The sequence below is a fragment of the Athene noctua genome, chromosome 2 (genome assembly GCF_965140245.1).
Source record: "Athene noctua chromosome 2, bAthNoc1.hap1.1, whole genome shotgun sequence".
In the NCBI taxonomy this organism is placed as follows: Eukaryota; Metazoa; Chordata; class Aves; order Strigiformes; family Strigidae; genus Athene; species Athene noctua.
In genome coordinates this window covers 56,473,291-56,497,626 of record NC_134038.1, presented here as the reverse complement: position 1 = coordinate 56,497,626, position 24,336 = coordinate 56,473,291, and the positions used below count along the sequence as shown (strand labels likewise).

Here is a 24,336-nt window from a genome sequence, read left to right as displayed (position 1 = left end):
TGCTTGCTTCTAGTCAAATTGTCCATCTCCTATCAAAGAGGAAAAGATAAGTTGTCACTGTTATGCATGCTATAGAGGCAGAGTCTGACTGCCCGGCTATAATAGCTAAGAGTGCTGTCAAAAAAACCCCCCACCTAAATGCATAGTCACTAATGATTTCATTATGGTAAATCTTTCATTTGAAAATAATAGCTGGTACTTTAACGGAGAAAATAGAAACTCCATAAATCCTTAATGATGCCTAGTCTCTTTTATGCTAGCAGTCTTACATGGTAAAAACAATTCTTGTGAATGTCAACCTGCCAATCTGGTTTAAGATTTTAAACCTTTATGAAGAATTTCAGAGGGAGAGTAGAAATATTACTGTTAATGGCTTTGTTTGAAATATCTTGATTATGGATAATCAGCTACAAGCAGTTGCAACACAAGAAGCCTCTGAAAAGAAAATTACAGCTAAATCAGAAGTATTCCAAGGTTTTCTATTCCTCATCCCCCATCACAAGTCTCCAAGCAGTTACTGCGACATCCTCCTCGCCCAGCAGTTCCCACTTCTGAGACAGGAGTAAAATGAGCCTCTGGTGGTGGGTGATTTATCTGAACTATTTCCTCTCCTGAGTGCCTAAGCGGAAATCTCATATTCTCCCCTTTCTCCTCTCTGAGCTAGAGGACAACTCTAGTAACTCTAGCAAGTTAGAATCAACTCAGGACCTCAAAGCAAGAGCTAGAGTGACCAAGTGAAGAACCAAATCTGTTACACACCAGGAAAGGGATGAAAAGATGACTTCAATTTTAAAGACCAGATTGCAATATGATGAGAATGACAACCTTTGCTTTCTAATTAGTGCTCCCACCCCCTTTGACTATGTCGGCCGATGACCTGGAATAAAGGTGCCAGCATCCAATCAACACTTATATTTAAAACCAGGTTAACAGTCTGTCAGGTTCAGTTGTGAAAATGCCTTTATTAGTAACCAGTCTCAGTGAATCCTGGAAAGCTCTGTCAGTCTTTATATACTGAGAAGTATGTGCTGGTTAGTTTAGAAAACTGAAGATAATGTATGGAAAGGCCTTTTCCCCTCCTTTCTCTTAGTTTCTGTTCACTATGAAAAATCATGTAGTAAAGTTATGGAGATCTTTCTGTTAATAACAGATTCTTTGAAGAAGTATTGTACTTCTTAGGGAGCATTGCACTGTGGATATTTGTGGGGTATCACATCCACAGCCTTTTTTTATTGCTCTTGCTTCTAAGGAAAGCATTCATGAAGACATGAAGCACGTGTGAAATATCCATGCCAGCAATGCTCATCCCCACAAGGCTCCTCTTTTTTTCCCTTAGACTGAGAAAATTACTGCCAAATTTTCTCCTGATCATCTTGTAGCAAAGAAACAACAATGCTGAAGTTCTCCACAGTGTTTATTCATATTGACTTATGAGAGCAGTTCATGCAACGTACCTGTTGTTTCCAACAACCCGATAGCACAAAACCATGTTCAATGAAAGGCAGCTGCAGGATAGCCAATGCCTAATCTTCCTGTGAAGAATGACAGAAACTTCTATTTTCTGTGCTTTTTCCCCCAAAGTATACACAAAGTGTTACATATGGTTACTCTTACAACAGTTGTGGCCAAAAGAAGCAAGTGATATCTCTGAATACGTGCTAACCAAATTACTGTCTCCTCTATGGCTGTGTGGACTGACAGACTATCCACTCAAAACAAAACAGACACAAAACTTTACCCAAGAGTGAAATCAACACTGTAGGACCAAAACCACCCTGACATTAATATTCACTGACATATTATTTTTCATTTTGTTTGGTCTTTGCACTTATTACAGTCAGGACCAGAATGGAAGTGACAAATTATCCCAACAAAAGAACAGTCTCATAGTATTTCCAGGGAAATTGAGAGCAGGTGGAACCAGTCATAGTACAGAAAAAATTTTGTTTAAAGATTTTTGTGCTTGCCTGAGGCCCTGACCTAGGGGAGCAAAAACTTCTGGCAGCAGCTATAAAGTAATTTTTCAAAGAGTGCAGCTAAGCTCCCAGCACTAGAGACAGCTGTCCCGAGGTGTGCCTGAAGTCCTGCCCATCAGAGCTGCCCCTAACCTCAAGGGCTGGTTTGTGTATACTGGAGAATTGTGGGTTCAACTTAGCATCCACATCTGCAATACGCAGAGAAAAAGCCTAAGGTGAAGAAGAGAGGGACAAAACAAAACATGCAAGAATCCCATCAAGGAGGGACCAGTAGAAGGAGAGGGAGGAAAGCTGATACATTTGGCCATCTGAGGAGATGGAGAACACCAGAAGGGAGGACTGGTGTGCTGGACATTTCAAAGATGCATTGCAACTCTTTTCTTAACGTTTTTCTTTTTTTTTTTTTTTTTTTAGGAAACTAACCTTAATTTATTTTTATTTTTCCTTTCCCTTGTGAAGGTAATCCAGAAACTACAGTACATACACTAACAGCTGACCACAACAGTGGAGATTTTAAGAGCTACCCTTTTATAATTCTGATGCATAATGGTCAAGGTACAACAGTAACCACCCTCCCACAAATTATTTACACCATTTCACCTCCTGGTAAGTAATGCAGCACCTACATTTCACTCCCTCCCCAGACTAACACGGAAACCTTCCCCTGTAACTGCCCACAGTTCATGATACCTGTGGCAATATGCACTACATCTTCTGGCTTGGGAATAATCAACAAATTAATAAAGTCATCATAAAAGACACATGAGCATGGCAATGGAAAAACAGGAGGACTCCTTTAAAAAGGAGGACCCTGGGAAGTACTGACCTGTCAGCCTCACCTCTGTGTCTGGGAAGGTGATGGAACAGATCCACCTAGAAGCTGTGCTAAGGCACACAGAGGACAGGGAAGTGATTTGAGACAGCCAGCATGGCTTCACCAAGGGCAAGTCTTGCCTGACCAACCTAGTGGCCTTCTATGATGGAGTGACTGCATCAGTAGGCAAGGGAAGAGCTACAGATGTCATCTATTTGGACTTCTGTAAGGCCTTTGACATGGTCCCCCACAACATCCTTCTCTAAAATGGAAAGATATGGATTTGATGAGTGGACTGTTTGGTGGATGAGGAATTGGTTGGATCCAGAGTGTAGTGGTCAACAGCTCAATGTCCTGATGGAAATCAGTGATGAGTGCTGTCCCTCAGGGGTCTGTGTTGAGATGGTTTAATATCTTCATCAGTGACATAGACAGTGGGACTGAGTGCAACCTCAGCAAGTTTGCAGAGGAAACCAAGCTGAGTGGTGCAGTTGACACATCTGAGGAATGGGATGCCATCCAGACAGACCTGGACAAGCTCAAGAAGTGGGCCCATATGAGCCTTATAAGGTTCAACAAGGCCAAGTACAAGGTCCTGAACATAGGTCTGGGCAACCCCCAGCATCAATACAGGCTGGGAGATGAGGAGGTTGAGAGCAGCTCTGCAGAGAAGGACTTGGGGGTACTGGTGGATTAAAAGCTGGACATGAATCAGCAATGTGTGCTTGCAGACCAGAAAGCCAGCTGCATCCTGGGCTGCATAAAAAGAAGCGTGGCCAAAAGGTTGAAGGAGGTGATTCTCCCCTTCTACTCTGCTCTGGTGACACCCCACCTGGAGTACTGAGTCCAGATCAGGAGTCCTCAGCACTAGAGGGGTTCTGCCTCCAGCCAGTAGAAGAAATGGACAACTGAGTTTAATGGACTCTGTGGATTTGATGGCCTGGCACATGTGACCACCAGGAATATTGGAAGTGATCACAAACTGGCCAGATGGCAAAGACTTTGGAATGTCGCTAGAGGAAGAGATGTTGTGTGCTGAAGAGGCCCCACCATATAATAAACTACCAGATAATAAGAAGTGATGTGCCCTGCTTACTGATGGGTCCTGTTGCTGTGTAGGAAAACATTGAAGGTGGAAGGCTGATGTGTGGACTCCCAAACGATGAGTCACAGAAGCTACTGAAGGATGTGAATCAAGTCAGTTTGTAGAGGTTGAGAGGCATCCAACTGGCTTTAAATATTGCTGAGCAAGAAAGGTGGCCAGTGCTTTATCTCTGTACTGACTCATGGATGGTGGCAAATGCCCTGTGGGAGTGGTGTTTCCACAGCAGTGGAAACAGCAACTGGCAGCACAAAGGTAAACCCATCTGGGCTGCTGAATTATGGCAAGATATTGCCGCTTGGGTAGAGAATCTGGTTGTGAAAGTATGTCACATAGATGTTCATGTACCCATAAGTCAGGACACTGAAGAACAACAAAACAACCAACAGGTAGATCAAGCTGCCATGATTAATGTGCTCAAGTGGATCTGGACTGATAATGTAAGGGTGAACAATTTGTGGCTTTCTGGGCCCATGACTCCTCAGGTCATCAAGGAAGGGATGTAACATATAGATGGGCTTATGATCAAGGGGTCAATTTAACCATGGACATTACTGCCCAGGTTATCCATGAATGTGAAACATGTGCTATGATCAAGCATGTCTGGTATGGAGGATGATGGTTAAAATATAAATATGGGGAGGCCTGGAAGATTGATTATATCATGCTCCCACAAACCCAGCATGGCAAACACTATGTGGTCACAGTGGTGGAAGCAATCACTGAATGGTTGGAAACATATGCTGTGCCCCATGCCACTGCTTGGAGCACTATTCTGGGCCTTGAAAAGCAAGTTTTGTGGTGGTGTGGCATCCCAGAAAGAACCGAGTCAGATAATGGGACTCAATTCTGGAATAATCTCATAGACACTTGAGCCAAAGAACATGGCACTGAGATGCCTGCCCCTATCACACACCAGCCTCTGGGAAAATTGAGCAGTACAATGGGTTGCTAAAAAATACATGGAGAGCAATGGGTGGTGGAACTTTCAAATATTGAGATACACATTTAGCAAAAGTCACCTGGTTGGTCAATAATAGAAGATCTGCCAATCAAGCTGGTCCTGCCCAATCAAACCTTCTACATACTGTAAATGGGGATAAAGTCCCTGTAGTGCACATTAAAAATATGATGGGGAAGACATTCTGGATTATTTCTGTCTCAGGTAAAGGTAAACCCATTCATGGGATTACATTGTCCATGGACCTGGGTGCACATGGTGGGTAATGCAGAATGGGTAATGGTTTAAAACTAAAACAGGGTAGATTTAGATTGGACATAAAGAAATACATTTTTTTTACAGTGAGGGTGGTGAAACACTGGAACAGGTTGCCCAGAGAAGTTGTGTGTGCCCCATCCCTGGAAACATTCAAGGTCAGGTTGGACGGGGCTCTGAGCAACCTGATCTAGCTGAAGATGTCCCTGCTTATTGAAGGGGGGTTGGACTAGATGACTTTTAACGGTCCCTTCCAACCCAAACTATTCTATGATTCTATGAATGACTAGACTCTTGAAAACTGAAAGGGGAGATGAACACACAACCCTCATTAGTTATTTTATTTTTTGATAGAAAAATGTTTATATATTAAATACATTAAAGAGAAAAGCAACTTAAAAGGTTTTCAGATTTAAAACTGCCTCAAAACTGTTCATCATGTCATTTAATCATTTATTCCTTCTTTCATCACTTCAAAATCTGCCGTTTTGACACCACTGAACTCAGGGATGGGAATTTATCCTGAATTCTGCACACAGCGACAGTGAGGAGAGCTGCCTTCACCAATCTCCACACAAGACCCAGTTTCTCTCGACACAGCTGACTGCAGCAAGAGCACACAGAAGAGATTGGACTGTAACTATTTTGGAGTGATCCCCAAGAAAGAAGCCTTAAATAGACTAATACGTACATCTGGCAATCTCAGATGGATCATTGTGCTCCTTCGGCCCACGTAGACATTATGTTGACATCCCTAAATATCAACACAATTTTCCCTCCCCAGCTCCAGCTACTATTACTGGAGCAAGACCTAAAATTTTTATTCGTGTAAGAATATCTTGCAATGCTTATATTCATTTGGGCTCGTGCTTTCATCTTGCATCAAAATATACAGTAAAAAGAAAAGTAATTACAGAAATCAGAAGTAATGTACCAATTAGGGGCAGATAGCATATATTTTTTAGATCAAATGAACCACCATTATGGGTACTAAAAGAAACTTCAGGTTTTCTCACATCAAGGCAGAAACCCAAACCCAAACCAAGCGAAGGCTTTGCCGTGCCTCCTCCCACAGAACAGAAACTGTCTGTTTCCCAGGCATTTCCCAGCAGGCTGAGTGTATGAAACATGCCAGCCTTGCAGCAAGCTCCTTGGCAATACAACCGCTGGCAAAACCCATGGGGATCTGTGGGGCACGGGGATCATTCCTATGAGGATGAGAAAGGGGCTGACATGCCACCACTTTGGCATGAATTGGGTTTGTGAAAAGAGCAAGAAAGGTGGCAGTATTCCCAATTGTGGCACAAAGGAAACAGGTTATTTACAGAAAGCAGCAAAATGTGCTGATTTAAGGTTGCTTGAAGACTCCTAACTGCTCAATCCCACCTCTTTGCCACTTAAACCCTTTCCCTGACCTACTTGCACTGACCGACTTCCATTTTTCCATTCCAGGGGAACGAAGAACTTCTTGATGGATCCAGGTGATGCATGACACACCACCAAGCTGGGCTGCCTGACAGCCAGCAAGGCTTTGGCTGGTGGAGCCAGGTTTACCAGCACAGTGTCAGGCATAGGCAAGGAGGAAAACCCAGTGCATGTAGCAATGCAAAACTTGCAAAGACAGTCAAATCTTTTCCCCTCATTCATCCTCTGACAGCTTGAGTAGTGTGATGTTAATAATTCATAAGTTATCTGTGCAATAAGTTACATTCTCCTTTTAAAAATAGAGCTAGAGAAGCAAGTGTAAATAATTAATTCAAGAAGAGAAATAATCAATTAACCCTTTCAAAGAAGGACAAAAATCAATAGCTCTGACTTTTTTTCCACCTGCCTAAGTATTTCCAGACAGTACCATTCCCATGACTGCCAATACTCCAATGCGACACGTATTGCTACAGGCATCACCACCACAACAAAAATCACAGGCAATCTGGGAAATTTGTAAGAAACTATGCATCTCACAAAGCTCCCCTTCTCACCCTGACAGACTGTCTCTTCCTCTTTTCCATCCTGCTACCCAGAGCTCCAGATGCTGGGATGAAATTACCAGCGATGTGAGATGAAAACAGTTGGCGCCTGCTCACCGTGAGCCAGCCAAAGCGCGGCAGGAAAGCTGCGCCTCGCAGGAGTGGCAGCACCAAGTTTGCACTAAGTGCCAAACAATGGGTGCTTTTTTACAGGTTTATATACCCTTTCTCCTCTTCAGCTAGAGCTCCCTGATATGCCCAAGGCCAGATTTACTTAGGATCTGTGCTGGCTCCTCCGAGTCCTAGGAGGCAAGTAGAGAGGGCAGGACATGAGACAACTCTGAAACCGCGATGCCCTGGGTACCCATCTCCATCCCAAACACCGTATGACACTTCCCACATGAACAGTTGCCAGATGGTGGCTGATCTGAATTTCACCGGACAGTGGAAAGATGAGGGATATTCCTATTTAACTTCAGTGTACACTCAGCTGTGGATAGTCCAGCTTTAAATCTCAGCTTCTGCTTACAGAACAGCAGCATGCTGTGCAAACTTGCTTGCCCTGGAACAAAGTCTTGCCCACACCTTGGAAAGGAAAGCAAAGGATACTACTTTCATTGAGGACTTATGCCCCAGTGGAAATGTGATTTAGAATATGGAGAGCATGCCCTAATTTTCTCCCCCGGAACAGCACTTGCAGGTTTTGCTATCAATTTTCATAAGGGCTTGCTGAAAAAAACCTTGAATTATGCTATGGATAGATTAAGGGAATGAATGAAAAATAAGCTCATATTCTTCCCATGAAAGTTTTATATAGATGTCACAGAGGCCACAGTTTGTTTGCACTGTCACTGCTGAAGCCCACGTGACAAACAGCAGGATTATTTTTGGTAACAGGGTGGAGGATGGGGAGACCAATACACAATTTGAGCTTCATGGAGGTTATCTCCATGACACTCTCTGTTATTGAAATAATATCAGTCTTTTAGTTACTGAAAGACTTCTGCTGTATAGTTAGAAAAACACACAACAAATAGGGCATAGAGGAATTTCAGTTACTACAGAGAAGGTTTCCTTATAACTAACCAGTACCTGGACAATCACGCAGCTATGGCAGGTCATTGTTCCTGTTGTAAATGCCATCACTTAAATTTAATTTCTCCATATGCAAAGGCCAGTTGAGGTCCACCAAAGTATTTGGGAATGAGGCCACGAAGAGGGTGAGTTAGAGGAGGCATGTCTGGGATGAGAGGCTCTGCTCAGGCTGAGTAACAGAAGAGCAGGGGTTTTTGCATGATACAAAACTCTGAATCTGATCAGCAGAGTCACTATTACCTTCTCTCAAAACCTCTCCCTTCAAACATTATAACAGGATTTGGAAGCAGTGTCAGATGATTGCTGGCAAGTGTGGATCAATAGCAAATACTTAGAAAATAAAGGCTAGCTGTAGCTTGGCAGCAATTTATTTGGTAAATCATAAATTCAGATGTAGATATTGTTCAGGGGAGGGGGACATATTTATAAGCATAAGAGACTGGCAGAAAACATTTTGAAAATTTCAGGGGTTTTTTTTGTTTAAATCTACTTTTTTGATTTCTAAAAAGAAATATGGACTGTGCATTAGAAGATGTATAATAAAATTGCTTGGAAAAAATAAATTATGTTACTGAGTTTGCTTCATAACTGCTATACATTTTGAGTTGAGCCAGATCCATTCCCACACCTTCCCTCCACCCTGTTTGTTGGTACCAACACTGAACAGACCATTTCACTACCTGTACAGCTCCTGAAATGCCATAATGAGTATAAATCATTCACTGTGGTTTGGGTACCAATTCATTATTTATCACAATGAAAAAAAAGATATCGGAGACAAAATGGTGCTGTGGTAAAACTTTCATGCAGTTAATGGTTTTAGTTATGATTATTGCACAAGACTTCATTATTTATTGACTTCATTATTTATAAACTGTCACAATCAGTAACTTCTAAGCAGGGTTACTGAGTCAACATGGCGATCTTGCTTAGCCCTTTTAATGTTATTTGAATCTATAGCTTACAAGTCTTTCCCCTGTTTCTTAGCAAATTCCCATCATTTAAACTCACTGATAACTAAGAAAAGTCATATGTTACAAAAATGAAAGACTGTTCACAGTATAGCCTTACTTCACCCCAGTGAGTAAATTTAATTTGAGAAATGACTGCAGAACATTATGTGCTACCTTAATAAACATGTACGAAGTCCTAGCTAATAAAAACATGGGCAATATTTCCGACAAACAAGTGTGTTTTCACCAAAATGTCTTCACCATTTGTGTATTACTTTGCACTGTATCTATAGATGTATATCAGAGAGAAAAGAGGGAAAAGTGATTTCAGATTGAAATAATCACACTTTACACACATGTTGCAGATATTATGCCCTACTTAAAAGGCTCAAGGCAATGAAAATCAGACTGTCATGCTCAGGTCTAAGAAGTAGCCTCCAAATTTAATTTTGCTATATTATGTTTATAATGCTAAATTCCTCTATCAGTAAAATGCTCTCTACCTCTAGTGATGTTAAAGAGTAGTACACATGCACTTTGGAGCAAAATTTGTCTCTAAATAATATGCCTGAAAGATATTTCATCTCGTCTTGTATATTTCTATCATTTTTATAAGTATCTGAATGCAGCTTTTCACTCTGTTAAAAGGAACAGGTATTTTAACAGAAAAATTACTTTGACCGTTAAAAACAGCAGTTCCTGAACTGTGCCTCAAAAATCAGGTGCTGCAGGGGAGGAGGAGAGGGTAAGCTCAGGAATGACAGCATCCCCATTAGCAAGTAAACCTTGGATGAAAGAACCTTAAGAGAAGCCACTGCAGTAAAAAGCCCACAGGTAACCTGGGAAAGCCCATTTACAGTATGTAGTGGTTTTCATCTTGATCTCTGTCCTAGAGAGATGTGTTGGAGACAGTACTAATGGTTAGTGGACTTGCACTTCTCTCCTCTCATGCGGAAATGAATGGAAACAGTATTTCTTGCCTACCCATTTTGCCTCTGCCTTTCTTTGTAAAAACACCAGCGAACGCGAGTTGCAGCCATCATCCTCCATCAACTTGAAGTGATTTCCCAAGTGAACATGCCTGGAGAACAGCACTCACGTCTCTAACGGTCCCAACAACCTGGAGGGCTCAAAGCACAAATGATTTCAGCTGAAGTTAGAAGCTGGCCAGGAAAACCTCAGTGTCACAGAGGAGGTTGCTGCTACACCAGAGGTCCTTGCAAGAGAGAAACCAATACCTCCAGTTGCTCCCCCTCCAGTCCTTCTGCTTTCAGTGACAATAAAGAGAGACTGTCACCTGCTCAGTAAGGCTGTCCCACAAGCAATAAATGCCCCTTTCTTCACAGTTACACAATTCTCATTCATTTCTTGCTAAACCATTTCATAGCACTCACGTGAAATCTTTCAGCAGCTGCTACCCCCATCCCTAATCCTCCCCTCTCTTTGTCCAGTCCAGCAGGACCACCCTTCCCCAGCAGCATCAGTGCTGCCATGGCCATGCCTCTTTCTCTTCCCTGGCTCACAATGCCAAACCCAGACAAAGAACACAAGAAAATACACATATAGCAGCTGCGAACAAGTGACGGACTCATTCTCCCCACAGGGAATGGGAGTGGGTCCTGTGCCATCTCAGTGCATTTCTACAATAGGTAGTAAAAATGGTTTATTCTTCCCCAAGTACAGAGTTTATAGACAGGATTACTCTGAGAGGCAGTACATGCAGGGGAATATTAATTATCACTATACATAAAGGCACCCAACACTTGCCAAGCACGATTTCATAGTTGCCAAACTTACACTAAAGATAGGTCATCTAGTTATGAAATTTTTTTGCTGAGAAAATATAAGGAAGATATTCCCTAGAAATGCCCTGGTGACTCCAAGGAAATGATGTTTGGGATGGGTTTGATGTTGAGTGGAAGATGTTCAGATCTCAAAGAAAATCCACTTGCTGTTGTCAAGCATTTGAGAAAAGATTTGGTTTTTAGATGCTCGGGAGAAAAATAGTGAGGGTTTTGCATTGGTGCAAAGAAAGGAAACTTTGAAAAGAGTTTTCTGAATTCTTGCTGGTTGACCAAGTAAAATTCTTAATATACGTCAGTATTTCTCATAAGGTGAATTAGGATATTAGGAAGGGGAAATGATGGTTGCAGGGATGTTGCTGAGGTAATCTGTTAGTGACAGAGAATTTTTTTTCTCTTCTGGCAGCCTGTTGACTCAAATAGTGATGTTAATACCCTAGACAACAAGAGAAAAAAGCAAGCAAGCATTGGTAGTGATACGTGTACTTATTGAATCTGTGAGGGTACATTGCCTGTGCTTCTAAATAAGGAAGAAGTAGCCTGGTAAGTCACAGAAAATCCTAGCGAGTTCCTAGAAGGGACAGTTCTTAGACATATCCCAGTTTTGCAAGGATATGCTACAAAGAAGTGTTCACAGCGGTAGGAAAACTCTGAAGCTCTGATGGAGAATGCCAAAAAAAGGCATCAGACGGAGGCCTAAAACCAGTTGAAAAGTTCACAGTTAAAAAAAAAAAGGTAAGAGTTGAAAAAGGGAAACTGAAAAAGTAAGTGAATGTAATTGTGGAAAAAAAATTCAATGAACCACAATGCTGCAGCAGTTACAAAAGACTGAAGCAGAAAAACTTGGTACGGTCAGTAAAGTTAAAAAATATTCAGAGATAAAACATTATTAGCTGGTGAAAGAAGTAGCTTTGAAAGAATCAGTGGAAGTATTTCAGGCAAGAGTAGCAGAGTGATGAATCTACACAGCAATAAACAAACAAAATCTGAAAAAAATTAGGAAGTATTATGGGAAAGGAAAGCACCATATTATCTTTTGACTAAGAGGACTGAAAAAAAGGAAGTAGAGTGGCATGAGAAAGCAAAGTGAATGCTAGGGTGCTGAAGAAGACTTTAAGAGAAGAATGATGTTTAATTGGAAGACATCTGAAGTAGATAAAATCCACAAGTATTGGTTAAAAATCCTTACCAATCCATATCTTAGCTCAAAAATCATCTATAGGAAATGCTGCAAAAGTCTGGAGGGATGAAGCACACTTACAGAAAAAGAAAAAATAAAAGGGAAAGAGGTTTTCCTAAAAACCTCTAAGTGAGCCACTGATGATCTGAGAGAGCTCCTTACTGAAACCATCAGTGAAAAACAGAATATTTTGATGATGGGGAGTGCCTGGCAGATACCAGAACAAAACAAGAGGCTAGATGTGGTTTTGATAGATTATGCAAAAGCTTCTGAAAGCATGTAATGAAATGGGAATCCAGAAGCATCTGGACTTGGGGGGGGGGGGGGGGCAGGGGGGAAGTGCGTTAGCTATGACACAGCCGTAGAAGAGGAGATAAGAGCACTGTGAAGGACATGGCAGGTGACTTGTCACCCTTCCTCTTTGTTGTAATTTTGCTTCTATTATTTGCAAAGCTGATACACTGAGAAATGTTATTTAGTGACAAAAGAGGAAAGCCTATCTCCTATCTACTTAATACAACAATTTGAAATTACATAGTCAGGAGAAGGCAAAAATTAATTTCCCAGTTAAAACCGCAAGGCTTTTTTGAAGGAAAGAAAAAATTTAGACAGAGCAAGCCTGTATGTATTTCACATCAGAAAAATCCTGTTTAAAGTATCACAGGAGATTGAAACAGGTACTGGGGTGAAAGAACACAAAACAGCACTAAACACCATAAATGCCAGGAATTCTTCAAAAGATAAAAAATGAAGGTGGCTTTGAAGAAAGAGTGCTTTCAGAGATGTGTACAGTTCCTAAAGATATTTCAGCATGCAAAATACATTAAAAGTAATCAACATATATGCCATCCACTGCAGCGAGAAACTGGACTCAAGAGAATTGTACGGCAGGATAAAGCAGAAGCGAGCACAGAATTAAGAAATAAACCATGAACATGGATGTGAGAAAACCTTTTTATCAGAGAATGATAGAGGAAAAAGGCTGAGCATAGTCAAGGATATTACAGAAAAAGAGCATATGGTGACATTGAGCTATATCAGAGAGCGAATAATGTCTAACTGGGTCTTGGGCAATGCTCCAGGACTGGATAGGAAAGACACTCCTTCTAAGTGTCAGCCTTTAGAGAGACAAAACGCATAGTGAGGGTGGATTGGGAAGAAGCTACATGGCCTTTGGGTCACTTTTCTCCTGATATCTAAAGCAGTATTTTTCCCACTGGCATATCTAATACATTCCTTTAGAGCTTTGTATGCATTAAATGTTCCTAAAGAGGCATGACTTCTGGTAGTTATTTGAACACAACTTGAGGCAAGATTTTTTTTTTTTTTTTCAGGTTTTCAGCAATGTTAACGGTTGCAAACACATACTTATCTGGCACAGATATCACTGTGTTTCTCTAACTTTTGGCTCATCTGTCCTTGTGTGACCTACTGAGGACACAAACCTCTGTCTTTTTACCTACTGTGACCTTGTAAAATTCTGACTCCCAGAGAAACCACCACTCATCGTATGAAACACCAGACTGTCTCTGTTACTACTACTACACCTTATGCTACATCTTGTGCCCTGCTGTGCCTCTAGATCAGCATGAACGCATCCCATCATCCTACCTACCATCTCCCCCTTTCTCTATCCCCTCCAGCCTTTGCCTCTTATGGGACAAAGTAAGGGTACATTCACTTCAACTTGCAATGCAGCAGGGAGACAGTTGAGCTCGTATCAGCACACTTAGGCTTCCCTTCCCTCCCCTGCTAGGCTGCAGCAATCTAGGAAGCAGGGTAAATTCAGCCTGGTTAGCGCTAGCTTGAGGCTCCAGCACCACTGGATCAGTTTCTTTCTCACTGCTCATCCACGATTTAGTTTCTCTAACTGCTTAATCCCAAAGACAATCAAGCAGTATCTAGTCGACCTGTGTGTTAATCAACAACAAGCAAACATTCAGTACTGTGAATGACATTTTTGTATGAAATATAGACTGCAGACCCTGTAACATGGTATTATGTCCATTAAACACAGCATTCACAAATAACATTAAGAAAAAAGAATAACTAAAACATCATGCAGATTTTACCTTTTGTGTCAGGCTCTTAAGTAATCTAAGCAACGCTCATATTTACACTAGCTGATGACCTGTCCTGTTAGGTACAAAATGGTCCAAAACTCTTGCACTGGAGTCCTCATAACCCAAATGCACAGATAAATTAAACAGGGCTTGTCCTTATAAAACTGAGTCAGGCTTTGTGACAGTTGACTTGCAAACATTGTCTGAAAGATTAAAATAACACATAACTGCACCAGCTCCCTAAATCTGATCAGGGCTCAGAGGATAAATGCCTCACCTCATTATGTTTAAATGCTCTATCTCAATCTGGTTTAAAACAGAGCAGAGGCTGTGAGCTGCCAGTCTGCTGTACTGTTAAGAGAACAGAAATACCACTACAGACCAGGATGTGGGCTCCAGCAGAGAGCCACATTTAGTATCTGGCTTTCCTTTACTGTCCCCTGCTCCTCAGCTCATTTGCTTCCAAGGATCATCACTTCACCGAGTACGACTATGTGTCAGCTCCAATTGAAATGATCCCTTTTCTCAACAGACAGTGTTTCTGTGCCTGAAGTGCAATGTTATTTATACATTACAGACCACATTCCCACTGCCTAGCTCATGCTGGTGGCTCCCACTGTCACCACTGAAGAGCACCAGCCAAAGCAGCGGCTTGCCTATCTGAAGTAGACTCTGAGACGAGTCACGCACACCTCATTTGACTCTCAGATAGGTGGAAGTCCCAGTCTGTGTAAAAGAGAGTCAGAGTTAGCTGGAATCAAATCAAAGACAGTTTTTCTCCAGTAGGAAGAGAGGCTCTGAGGAGCCAGTTTAAAATGGGACCGAAGCCCTGTGAGAAGCCCCGGACAAAAGGCCCAGCATCACTCCTCTACCTCTCTATTGTTTCTAAATTACCAACACATTTGGGACATACCACAATAGTGAGGATACCTTCTAGGCAACTGTACAAGCCGTATCAGTAGGCATTTCATGTAAGAGTTAGTCTAAGATGTTTGCATGTCAAATTTCCCATCTAACCCAGCAACACTGCTTTGTACAGCTTTTCTGACTATTGCTTACCTCTTTTAACTTGTCCAGCTCATTTTGCAGCGTCTGCTTGGATACTTCCACCTCAATAATTTGCTGCCGAAGTATTTCATTTTCATCTTCTGCTTTAACACGTTTTTCCTCCACACTCTCCAGCTCATGGTGCAGTCTGACAGAAACATCTTTGGCTACCTGGTCAGAAGAGCAGAAACGCATGAAGACGATCCATGAGGAGCAACAGCTACAGTATGACTCCTACAGCAGGAAGCATATTACAACCCTAGACAGCCAAGAGATTTTTAATTCAATTACGAGACTGTTGATGAAAGACTCCAAGCCTTCCAAGTACCAAAATGAATATTCGCTTATAATAAAGAAATCCAAGATGAAAATACATTTGATTACCCTTCTCCAGCTCCCTCTCCACATTATGCTAAGGCAATGTCATGAAGGGCAGGAGGAAATAAGCAGATACCAAACTCACACATCAAAGTCCCAGCATATCACATCAATAAAACAAAAGATGAGGAATTGTGTTGTAAAGTTGACAAGTCATCGGTCATTCATGCAGCAGTCTCATCCACCCAAATTTGCTGCTCTAGCAGCAATCACAACTAGGCAAGAGTGATATTAAAGCGCAGAAAGATATGCTAGCTATGGTTTTCTGTGTCCAGCCTAACAAGAATAAATATTTACTCCAAAAACATTTGGAAAGGTGATTCATCACTCAAAATGATGAGTTACTGAATTACAGTAAGTCAGCAAAACCAAAGCAAACAAACTAAAAAAACCCAGTATCTCTTTCACTTGAATCTGTGTACAAGATTTTTACTGAGTAACGTATCTTTTCTATTATAAGGTTATAATTTGGTTTCTATCATAAAAGAGAAAATTAGGTCTGACATTTTGAAAAATTTGATGATTTGATATGTCACTCTTACTTCCACTGCTGGGAACCAATCATTCCAGTTTCAGAAGGTTTTATGTTTTGCATTTTTACGTACAAAATGCTTAATGATTCTAGTGGTAAACAGTCCTTCTCTACAGTAGATGTTTTCAAAACATAGATACAAAATAGTAATATTAAGAAAGATGAGTAAAACTAGATAAGCAATGTGCCTACGCAAAGATTAGCCTTGATGGAAGCATTTCTGAAAAATATTAAAACTGTTTCAGTATGAACATAATTTTTACAGAATTTGTGTTTTTGTGAGAATAGCATTTTGATTCTCTATCTGCCTTGCTAAAATATTGTAAGTCTGTTCCTGTTATGAGTAACTCATTAGGCACTAAGAAATACAACTCTAACTATTTTTTTTCCCAGTTATTTGGCATAAGCAAGAAGAGAAAAGGAAGGAAATGGCATGAATCGGGAAAAGCATTTCAGGTTTTGTTTATAAGTTTTGCAAAGCTACAGTTTCAGTAAAACCAGTAAACCAAAACCCTTTAAAACTTTCAAATGCACAAATGTAACTTGACTGCATTTCTTTCATTGTGAATCTAGGCACATGGTTTTTTTACTCACTAACACATCTTTTTATGATGATAAGCTGTATATTTGTTCTCCACCGCAGAAGGAGGAAATTGGTCCTGACGTTTGGAAAACTATTGCCTGTTTCATGTGTGACCCTCCCTTCCATTGCAAGGAACCAAATCCTGGTCTACTCTCTTTCACTGTGAATATGAATCTCTCACCCACCTTTAAATCTTGTTCCAGGCTCCTAATGAGCTCTCCATCCACATGGCCTGTTTGTGCAACTTTCAAGCTTTTCTGTTCTGCTTTCCTGAGACGATATTGCAGAATGCGGCAATTCTTGTTTGCCCGGTCCAGCTCTCGACGGAGCTCCTGCAGCTGGTAAACATCTTCCTCTAAATAGCTGTCACGCATTTCTTCCATTTCAGCCCGAAGTTCATCCAACTCATCCTGTGAGAAGCCAAAACAGTGCTCCATCATACCTCTAATCTCACCCATGGGAGCAAAATAGGAAACATGCTCACTAGGATACCGTATTAATGAAGTGATACAGATTGCAACATGCAGCTCCAGAAGTCGGAGAAACAGAAGTTTTACCCCAACCTTGACTAATTATGCTGAACTAAATTAATGAACACTTGTTATATTTCTTACAATTGCTTGTATAATTAAAAACAGACCAGATGCTTATCTGTCTCCTGAAACTGGTAACACCTTCATTTTATCATCTCTAATTAAAATAAAAGTGCTTAAGACTTTGCCACCATCTGAAATGATTCCTTGCTTTATCTGACTACAGTAAACCTAGTTAACCAAGTACCTCAGCATCTCTGTGTGATGTGTCTTTTTAACAACCAGCACTTCCTAAAAATTAAATTGTCCCTAGAAAACTTTAATGAATCTTTACACCAAATACTGAACTGCTCCATATGAAAATGCTGTCCCATCTGAGCCTAGCACTGTGCACAAGCTTAATGACAGATAGGTTGAGTGCAGGAGACAGTGGGTTTCTGTCATGTGCACGCACATTTCAATAACAGGACCATAGGGACAAAATAAAACCTGTTCCCATGGGAATAACCTGGTCATTCTTTTCTGGGCATCATGAACTGTCCCAATTCCATATTAAACCATGAGCAGCACACAAACTCTAAAGTCAGATTTAAAGATTTACAGCTGAACAGGATAAGCTCTATCATTCCCATTTGTTTAATCTGTGCATGACTGAAGCTCCAGAGCTAAAACTCTTATAAAGGTCTTCCAAGCACAGGGGTACAAACCATTAAACTACTGCGTCAAAGGAAAACTATGACTCTACTAACTTTGAACAAAGTTGGGGGAGAGGGGGAGATCAAGAAAAAGAGCCAGAAGGAGTATCTTTGAAATGAACTATTAATTTTTAAATATGTTCTTTAAGATTGCATTTGATATTATAAAGACCAAATTTTCTGTGGAAAACATAGCTTATATAAGATTCAAGGAGAACTTGCACTGGGGCTAGCTGCACTGACACCTCACTTCAGACCTCTAAATGACACTTGACATACCAAGGATGGCTCGAGTATTTCACACTTGTATTGCGTGGAAAAGACACTGCTATGGAGTTAGCTCCCTTGACAAAGCCCCCCTGCCCCATATTGGACCATCCCTGTCCAGTCCCTCCATGAACATACCTGCCTACACCCCCCCCGGTAGTCATCTCAACCATTCCTCCTTCCCATGGCCTAACTGGATGGCCAGTCATGTTTTTCTCTGTATTCATCTTGCTCCACCAGAGCTTTAAAAACAAATGAGGGACAGATCTCGTCTCTGAGAACAGTCTCGACCAAAGGAAGACGTGATGAACTTCTTTAGCCTCGTTAGCATAGTTATGTTAGAATGATAGTGTTACTCCTACCAAAATCCCATCCATGTATAAAAACTCCAGTATTTATACAGCTATGTTTTAACTTCAGTTAGTTGAACCAGCATAAATCAAATTTTGGGGAAGCACAAGGCTTGTTATGTCCAAAATGACCACTCTGAGCTCAGCAGAGAAGCTTTGCTCCACCAGTACAGCCCTCCCAGGTCTCTCCACACTCTCCTAGATGCTCAGAAAAGTATTCTCACAAGCCCATCAGATCACTATGCATTCTCAATATATTCAGATTTCTGCTGTAGCAGCATCCTGTCCCATAATCTTGCTGGGAAAGCTGCAGGAGTAGGATATTTGTATGGATGGAGAAGCTCAAGGGTTACACTCCAGTAAACTGGACCATGCTCACGCCATACACTGTCTGAAAAGCAACAGTGTAAGCACAGTAACAGAAGTTACCCTTGCAGCAATGACACCCTCAGAAGTTGCAAAAACATTAATTAACCAAAACCAGCAGCCTGCAAGGAAGCAAATGAGCTCTGCAGACCAAACCCAGCAGGATTCTTTCAAAACAATTCATGGTCCAGGACCTATCTACTCCTCCTTATGGTCCAGCCAAATACTCTGGCCATATCAACACACCAGTGAAGTTTTGATAAACGATATTTTAAAAAGAAAAACATAGCAATGTATGCTTGAGTGAAGTGGGGAGGAAACCTGGTTTTCTTTTTAACGTACACACTTTTTCACTATGCTTCATGTTTACAGACACTTTCAAGAGGTAAACTAAAAGTTTACCCAGTAATGATGGAGATACAGAAGAAAATGTCAGGTTTTAGAAACTGGTTAGAGAGTAGCAGTGGCTTTTGAACCTAACAAAAGGAGTACACTTATGTGTTACCAGTTTATTAACTAGCTATTTTGGCTAAGATACTCACATCAAAAGTACAGTCTTTACCTGTCCTCCGGGATGAACAGGACCAGAGCTATTGCTTATGGCTGTCTAGAGACTAGAGCTGAATCTACTTCAACGAGATTTAAGTTCAATTAACTTTTTAATATAATCTTCAGAATGCTAATGTTAGATTAATAATTTGGTTGTAAATTGAGAATTTTGAAACACAAATCCACAATAAAGGAAAACATCTGTCATCACCAAGAATATATTTAAGAACTAAGCAATGGCTTTCATGTGTTAAGTGGCCTGCAAAGAACAGTTATAATGTTATTGTTCATCTCCTAAACGTCTTCCTTATCTACAACATGTTTTGGAATTAGTAAATCTGGTTGGTTTCTAAAGACAAATAATCCACAATATTTGACTTCAAAGCATTTATTACAACCAAATTTGGAAAGTGAAACTCACATAAGTTTAAACAACCCAATCCCTGAAACAGTCATCCTATTGAAACTGAATATTCCCAAATCCTCTCAGTGGGCATGGGAGCTCTCCCAGGCTTCAGAGTCAATCTGTCTCCACTGGAAACTTGAATCCAATGTCTTTCTTCCCACCAAAGAAGTTCCCCAAAGAGCTGCAAGCACTGGCATGAGCTATATTTCAGGAGATAGGCCTGGTCTTTTGCCTCCAGAAAAAATGAAGTTTTTGCAATCTCCCTTAACAGCACAATTCTGAGTTTACCAGTCTGTGATATTCTTTTATTATGCTTGCCTCTGGTTTTCATTATAAACACAGAGTTTGCTTTTTTCTAGTGTAATATTGCAGATAAAATAAAATTTAGGATACAATCAAGAAAGCTGTACTTTAAAACCTCACAGTTCTCCTCTCGGACTTTTTTTTTTTTTTGACTGAATTGAGCTTCTTTTCCACGCTTAACTTTTTTTCTACTCCTAAAACTTTCCTATAGAAATCATTGTGTCCCAACCCCTTGCACTTAGGAATACGGCATCCTTTGGAGGAGCTTTAAAACATGGCAACATACATGCAAACACAATGAGGGCACAAACAATTTTGACCATATAAGGAGCAGAAACCTCACAGTATGGGCTGCACACAGCACCAGCCTGCTTTCTGCTGTATTACTGCAGTGCCTGGGGCTTGGACCTACATAGTCTGTCCAGCCCAGGGAGGAAAAACCCAGATGGGACAGATTAAATCTTTTTGAGGAGCAAGATGAAGTCCTATTTTTAGATATTAAAAATATATATATATGCAGGAGCATGTCACCTCTGAAACGTCAAATTGTAGAAAAATGAGATGTGGTTCAGATTTTGTATGACAGCATACAGTTATAGATGCTGAGATAATCTTTCACTAGTTATAATAAAGACATAACCTTGCTCTCAAATACAGGCCACAAAATCAGTGGCAAGTGCATAGATGCTTCCAGTTCATAACAGTTTATGCTCCTTGGTCAGTACTTGTGATTCTGCTGTAGAGGCTGAAACCTTGTGTTAGCATCTCCTAAATCAGAACTGTACACCTACAAAACCAGGACAGCTTCAACTCCTCTTCTCAAGCCATGCATGCTTACAAAACAGAGGAAGCTAAGTTAAAGACCCAGAGAAGCAGAAATTACAACTGAAACTATGATGGTCCTACTTCCTAAACCGTCAAACGTACCGCTTTGAAGGAAAACATGTCAATCATTAGTGAAACCAAAGGTAAATGCAGCAAAGCCAGAACCTTAAAAATCCCAAACTCGGTAGTTTGCAAAAAAAGATGCTTTGGCTGTGAGGCAGTTGGAAATACTAGATAAACCAAACCCCTGACTTCATTAAAATGTATTGTTCTTATTACTATTGTTATTGTGAGTGAGAATTAAAACTCTCTCTCTCAAGAGGTGTTGATTTTCATACCATGGACATTAAAATTGTAAAACTGAAGAAAGAGATCAGAATAGGCTTATAAAAGTAATTACAACGAACAACTAAGAAAGCGGCCATCCCTCTTTGTGCATCTAAAAAATGGAGAGCCTGCTCCCTTCCTTTAACAGGGGGGACCTGCTTCATAATCCCAAAGTGGCAATTGAAATTGGGAAGTTAAGTGCTAGCGTAAGAAGCTTCATTTTGTTGTACATTCCTGTAGGGTCTGAGAGCCTCCTCTTGATCCCTTTTAATTTAATGGTAATTATGTTATTACCTTCAGTAAGAACAGCACCAGGCAGAGATTCCTGGAAGAAAGAAAATTGTTTAGGAAAAAGCTAATGCTTTTCTTTCCAGATGTCACCCTGGTCATCAGAAAGAACAAATGGAAGTGTGGAAAAAACCCCACCTTTCTACTGGCAGCTCCTTCCAAATTTGCAGTAGAAATCCAACTTGCTCATGCTCCTGAGTCTAACCGCTTATGGTGTCAGCTGCTTGGCCTAAACTACTTCCTAAGGCTAGTTATTTGGGGTCTAATAGGGATCACTTGTCTGCAATTCACGGGCTGGCTATATGAACACACCGTCACACTTAAATAGCTGGTTCCATTTGCAGGATTTCCCTAGACTTAAGTGCAAAATCAACAGAATTAGGATTCACTGTTTCCCTATCAGTCTACCAAGACAAGGTGAATCGGCTGAAAGGGGAAAGCCTGTGTGCACTTTACATTGCTGCATAGCCCAAATACATACTGATGCTGTAATTTCACATCTGTACGGTACAAATTGAAGACTTGCCTCTCAGGAGAGAAGCCATTATCTCATTAATACCTTTACTGATGTCATGCTTGTTTATTGTTGATTTAATTTATAATGAAATATAATTAAGGGTAAATTATAGGAATATGCCTTGTTTAGGATTCTTGGAGGAAAAAAAAAAAAAAAAAGGAGAGAGAAAGAGAGTCAGGCCATGCAGCTATTACACTATGCAACCCATACTCATATGAGTCATTCCTACTGAAGTGACAAGGAAGACTTGTACAACTGATGGACTGTGTCTACCCAGCCAGTCTGGCTGAGATCTGTAATGAGGTTTGAAAGTAAGTTTTCCAGTCATCCCCACCAACTGCACACTCATTCAGTCCACAAAGCACACAAGGACAAGACTCCTGAAATAGAGAGACCTAAGCTCTAAGGGTGAACCAAATGTGCTCCATTACTCGAGTCCTCTGGGCAACTTTAAGACACATGCATGATGGGAATGTTTCATTCAAGGCACTAGACTAAATGCAGTCCACAGTAACACCCCTAAACTGCATATAAAGAGGTAGGGGCCTCAGCACCAGCTGAGTTGAGGTCAGCCTGCTCATCTACCCTCACTGAGCTGATAATTACTGGCTAATACAGAAAAAGCTCTTAACTGAGCGTGTGAATAGAGACTAAACACTGGAGCCCAACCACAAGTAAAAAAAAAAAAAAGAAAAGGAATTTTGAAAGTTATTCTCAGGGAGAAATTACATGCATAAAATAGCATAAAAGATGTATGGATGACGAATTCTCTACTATGAATTTACAGTTACATATATTAGCAGATTGAAGGTCTTTAGGCTCCACTGAATTAGAACGCATCAATGTCCCAAAGGTATATACTAACTTGGAAACATCTGCAAACTAGGAAGACAAAAACATATACATCCAATAAACTGTACTGTATTTAAGCAAACAAGTGAAGGGTGAAATTTAATTGCCTATGTAAAAAATGTAAGTATTAATTTAGCCAAAAGTCATATTTATAGATTATGCCAGTATTATTTTCTAAATAGAAGGCTATTTAATATATATTAAATCAAATGAGGGGAGAGTGAGGAAGAGAGGAGGGGCAGAAGTTACAGTGGGTAGTTGCTATTGCGCTGGCAAATCCAGAAGTTCTAGAAAGCCCTTGATAAATCTAAGATTCGTGAACTGCAATTTTACGTAATCTGTTTTCGTATTTTAAATACTTCCAACTGTCTGTATGTAGGAGATGCTGCTGCTAAGAAATAAACACATCCCCCATATCACTTTACAACAGTACTGCAGTAGGAATAAATATGCTCTAAAAGGCTTTGGTTGGGAAGAAAGCAACAACCACTATTTTTGCTTCTTGCAAATTTGTTAATGAACCCAAAGTCCCTGGGCCCCTGATACTATTGTTTAGCTCTCAAACCAAATTACAAGTCATGCACTGATACAATGTTATTTGAAGCTTGTGCATGAAACAAGACAAGAACTGAAAAACTGCAGGACTGTGTGCAGTTGACTTCAGGGCTGGTTTAAGTTTGCAGGATCTGAAAGAGGGAGCAGCATCTGGCAACTTTTCTGCTTCATTCAAACATTAGCCCCAGTATTGTTTCAACACACTTCCTTGGCTGGGGCAGTTGAAGTCCTTCGAGCAGTCATGTAGCTGGTGCCACACCGAGTCGTCTATTGAGGGCCACCGAGGGAAACTGTTGCCTGGCACATCCCACAGCTAACCCCCTCCAGGCAGTGCAGGGGTTCACAGGGATGCAGCTGGGGCTAAGGAGGCACGTGGCCATGCTATTCTTCCCCAAAGTGACATTTCCCTCCGACAGCTGGCCATCCCTCCAGCCGAGCCCAGCAACGTGGGTTATATATCCTTCTGGGCAGGGTTATCGCCTCCATTCTCTTTGGGACTGCTGGTCACCAGGTGGGAAAAGACAGCATGTCAAGCAGAGATGGGGGACAAGCTTTGTTTTGCTAACCCCAGTAACCCTCGCTAAATGGAAGAAAATTGTTCCCATCGCTTCGCATCATTTTTGCTCTGCAAAACCCTTTGACATACATAACTCCCTGCAGGTTAATAAAAGAAACGGTGGTATTACTCCTTATGAGCTCATCTTAAGCCTATGGTCTCAAAGATCTACAGTGTCAAGGGAGCTGAGCTATACAATGTAACCTCATATGACACTGTGATTTAAAACAAAAATGAAC

At 40.9% G+C, this 24,336-nt stretch overlaps 1 protein-coding gene across 5 annotated transcripts in view; it reads right to left on the bottom strand.

Annotated features, from left to right (window-relative positions):
* The window catches only part of MTCL1 (microtubule crosslinking factor 1), a 113,333-nt gene that overhangs the window by 84,436 nt on the left and 4,561 nt on the right, over positions 1–24,336 (bottom strand). For all 5 annotated transcript variants that reach the window (XM_074899195.1, XM_074899198.1, XM_074899199.1 and 2 more), the window contains exons 2-3: positions 16,894–17,118; positions 15,228–15,386 (exon numbers count right to left, since the gene is read on the bottom strand). In XM_074899195.1, the coding sequence (XP_074755296.1) occupies positions 15,228–15,386; positions 16,894–17,091 (357 nt within the window). In that variant the 5' untranslated portion in view covers positions 17,092–17,118. The remainder of the gene's footprint in view (positions 1–15,227; positions 15,387–16,893; positions 17,119–24,336) is intronic.